Genomic DNA, 4,416 nt, shown 5'->3' with positions numbered 1-4,416 from the left:
GGGGGCAGGGTAATAAACATTTGACCCTGCTGGTGGATTTCTCATTGTCTTATTTACTGGTAGTCCAGAATCTGGAGAGTTGAGGAAGGGTATGCTCCTACAAGAGCTACACACAGTACCCTCTGCCTCAACATTTCGAAACTAGCTACTAATTACTGTGATGATGTGTAATTAAAACTACACCAAAAAACAGTAGATTGATGACATGGGAACGTTCGTGTAAGGAGGTGATGGGGTGGTTGCCTGGCAACAATAAAAAGGCGCATCAAGTGTTTTGTTTTACTAGTGGCATCAGTTTAAAAAACAAAAAAGGCAATGCAGTGTGCCTCAAGTTTTGCAACTCATTGTTCCAGGGCTATAGATATTCTGCAGATATTCAGAGTAGTTTCGTAATCATCCAACTGCAAAAAATACTCAGTCTATACTTGTTTTATGTGTAGTGATACCTACATGTATTTTAAGTCTTGGCCTCCATTGAATATTTAGAATTATTTTCAGTGTTTCTGCGTCGTCTGTTACAAGATAATTGGCTATTGTTTACATTTCATACCAATGATTTTTATTGTCCGCAGGGGCGCCACCAGGGATTTTGGGCCTCTAACAGATATCACATTGGACCCCACCACCACAGGCCACAGGAACCCTGCACAAATTCTACAACAACACCAGAACCCAATCAGCCTCTTCAACGCTTTAAATAAATACCTTTGCAATATTATAGTTTTATTTCACTACATTTATTTGGCACTTAAACTTACTTGTGATTATTTTAAAATATACATATAGCCTGCATATAAAGATCCAGCTCACTGATGCATCCACGTGTATCTCTTCGGTGTCAGGTTTGAGGAATGCATGAGTGTTGGGTCTATTGCTCACTGAGTTTAAAAGTCTGTTCATTTTTGTGACCTCAGTGTTTAAACTCACTGCACCCAAACACACTCATTTTCACATGCATATGCTGTCGTATAGGAGAGTCTTGTTGCAGCAAAAGCAGGCTGAGGAGGACAAAACTGCAGATTTCAGCAAAGAAAGGATTTTCATTGTTTTTTCTTGTTTTGTTTTTTTAGTTGAAAGAAAGCCATTAAACAATGTTTGGATCAGCCTGGAGGATCGAGACATCTCTGATAAAAACAAGAGACAAAACACAGACCAGTTTGTTTGGATGCTTGAGCCTTTAATTTTGCATAAGACAAGAAAGAAGAGTTAACTTTGCAGAATAAATGTGGATTTGTGCTAAAAGCATTCTTTTCATAACACATTCAGTCTGCTCTCATTAAAGGCACAAGGCCTCAGAGACAATCCAGCTCCTGTTTATGTCACTTGTCGCTTCATTCCTTCAGTAGCGTTACAGCGATAGCAAAGACAAACTCAGCTCACATGTGAGACTGAGGGTGTAAAGAAAGATGTATATGAAAGCATGCACACAACACAAGTGTTTGTGCTTTTAAGGGGTTCTTCATGTCTCTGTGTCAGACCTGGAATCATCTTCTCTTTCTGACACAGACAGACGGTAACTTGTTGGAGCATTGGAGGTCATCCCAGCACTTGTTAGCTGCAAGCAAAAAAAAAAAGTTTGTTGAGTCAGTGAATGTGACACAAACAAAAACCTCAGACTGTTGTTGTGATCAGTGACTCCTAACTGATACATTTAGGTGACACAACACTATGGGCACTGATAAGATACAAATCATTGTCAAAACATAAATGGTGTAATACTGTGAACTGCTAACCACCAACTGATCTGATAAAACCAAAGAATATCTGACTCAGAAAGACGTTCTTTGGTCAAGACATTTATGTCTGAGCTGTTTGTCTGAAATCCGTCATGAATAATTTTAACAATAAAAACTGAACTTTATTAATTGGAGAGGGCTGCTGTCAGTCAAAGAAAATCTTGGTCAACTAAACTCATCTTATTCTTCAGCCAGCTGATTGGTCGCTGGGAAGAAAATCTTTATGTTATCTCTAGATGAACTAAATCTACCTGGCAGTGTTGTGTGTCATCCAAAGCATTTTGAAGCTGCAACCAGCAGCTCTATCTCGCTCTGTCGGTTTCACAAAATGTCTCCACTGTTTGGTGGTCACAGTTTTTGCCCTAGGAGGCTGAAATTCGGTGTGGAGGTCGCAGCTATCGTGAATTCATGCTTGTTTTTTCTGAGGCCAGCGCTGTAATGAGACTCAGGAGTGCTGTGTGTTTACACTCTGCTACAAACCTCAGTGTCATTATGAGGCCCTGAGCGTCTTCACTTTTCTTCACTAAGCCATGCATGTTGCTGTTTTCTCTCTGGTCACAGAGATTTGAAAAATGTTTAACTTTGGGTAAAACGCTGCCCTCGTCACTTTTTACCATGGACTGTAGAAAGAATGGACGTGGCTGCAGTGACGTCACCCATTTGTTTGTGGTTTTGAAGCCTCATGTTTGACACATCAGCCGTCACCATCTTGGTTTTTTGGAGCCAGAGGTGAACATAGTTGGGCAAGAGGCTGGCGCTGTGTGAGTGAGGGGTACGTGGATCTGACTGTCCGACCAATGAGAATTTGGAGGGGCAAGAGCACATCAACCAACTGACCAGAAGATGTCAGCACGATATATTTCTGAGTTCACTCACTGTATTCCTTCCTATTTTATCATAATTATCACGGCTACAGTTAGCACTATGTTGTTTTACCTGAGTAATTCATCTGTATACAATGCTGCCCTGCACCACCACCGTTATTAGGCTCTCCATGACACCATCTCCGGTAGTTGAAAGATGTGCCATCACTCCAGAACCAGTAATGCTCCTGGAAGAAAGAGTAAAACAAGATATTACATTAAATTAAAGGAGGAAAATGTTGTTGTTTTAAAAAGAACATTCAAAAAAGACTATAAATAAAGACAAGAATAGAAATAGAAATAACTAGAAAAGCACTCAGAGAGTGCAGACCTCCGCCACATAGGTGATATTCCCTCCCCCTCTGCATCAGATTTTGCAGCCTGCATCACAATTAGGTTATTTGCATCACTATCATTATTAGGTTAAATATGCCTTCACCATGGAGACACTGTGGTGTGTTTATTTCATCTTTATTTTGTACCAAGACAGAATATAATATGTTTTTTTGTATTTTTAACTTTATTTTTTTCCAACACAGAACATTTATTTCAACTTTAGAATTACAACAATATTTAGGCAACAGAATGAGACGTGCTTTCCGGCCACCAGATGGCGCTATTTTCACCGTCTTTAGAAATTGGAATTGCTGCTGAGGCTGTCAGACCATAGACTTTATTTATTATTTTATCCACTTTGCTTCAACCGATCACCACCAAAATTTTAGCATCTGTTCCTTCTCCCATTATACACATTTCCTGAAACTTTCATCAAAATCCGTTTATAACTTTTTGAGTGATTTTGCAGACAAACAAACCGACAAACAAACAAAAAGACAAACAGACCAACACCGGCGAAAATATAACCTCCTTGGCGGAGGTAACAAACTATACAAAGTCAATTCACGCCAAAATTACAAGACACCTGTGCCCACAGTATCCTGTACATACTGTCTCAAGTGAAGTGACATAGTGGTGTGATTAGTCACTGCAAAGTCACAAAAGTATAGTTCATGTAAGAGTAATGTGATACCATCTTTTATAACAGCTTGCCCATATTGATAAATGATAGTAATGATAGTGTTTGCTCACATTAAACTGAAATATAATAGATACATAATATAGTATAAAATCTAATTAAACAGTATAAAATGTTTACACAATGTAGTACAATATGTTAATATGTTAAACTAGTCCAAACCCACTGAGTGCACAGTTGCCCACGTACAGTTTCACATGGTGTGTGTTTGGGATACAGGTCATAGGAAATTGCAGATTAAATAGTCAACTGAACCCATTAAGAAGAGCAATGTATTCAGACAGAGCTTTTGTGAAATTGATAGTACGATTGCAGCCACAGCGATCATTTTGAAGCATTTTCCTGTTGTTATAGCGCCACCCAGTTGCCAATTAGAGTTAAATTTCTCCATTCACCTTGAGGCATCCTGTTCTACATATCTACCAAGTTTAGTAAAAATCCATATGGCGGTTAGGCCTAGATAAGAAATGAGCTCTCTAGCGCCCCCATTTTGTTTGATGGGGTCAATAATGGAGGGGTCCCCTCAGATTATGTGTGGTCATATGCCTACAAAGTTGCGTGGTGAGGGGTGAAACCCTTGAGATGTTATACANCTAGCGCCCCCATTTTGTTTGATGGGGTCAATAATGGAGGGGTCCCCTCAGATTATGTGTGGTCATATGCCTACAAAGTTGCGTGGTGATGGGTGAAACCCTTGAGATGTTATACACCTTTATGTGATGAGCCACGCCCTCCGCAATATTCATTGCCTTATAGAAGCTCAGTTTTAGTAAGTGTTCCA

The 4,416-nt window shown here is 39.6% G+C and overlaps 1 protein-coding gene across 1 annotated transcript in view; it reads right to left on the bottom strand.

The window, feature by feature from the left end:
• Window positions 1-4,416, bottom strand: part of LOC126403909 (ladderlectin-like) — a 26,321-nt gene that overhangs the window by 4,553 nt on the left and 17,352 nt on the right. Inside the window, exon 6 of the mRNA XM_050066728.1 lies at window positions 2,673-2,787. Coding sequence (XP_049922685.1) covers window positions 2,673-2,787 — 115 coding nt within the window. The remainder of the gene's footprint in view (window positions 1-2,672; window positions 2,788-4,416) is intronic.

This window comes from Epinephelus moara, chromosome 17 (assembly GCF_006386435.1).
Source record: "Epinephelus moara isolate mb chromosome 17, YSFRI_EMoa_1.0, whole genome shotgun sequence".
Classification (NCBI taxonomy): domain Eukaryota; kingdom Metazoa; phylum Chordata; class Actinopteri; order Perciformes; family Serranidae; genus Epinephelus; species Epinephelus moara.
The sequence above is the reverse complement of the archived record's forward strand: the minus strand, read 5'-3'. Positions and strand labels throughout refer to the sequence as shown.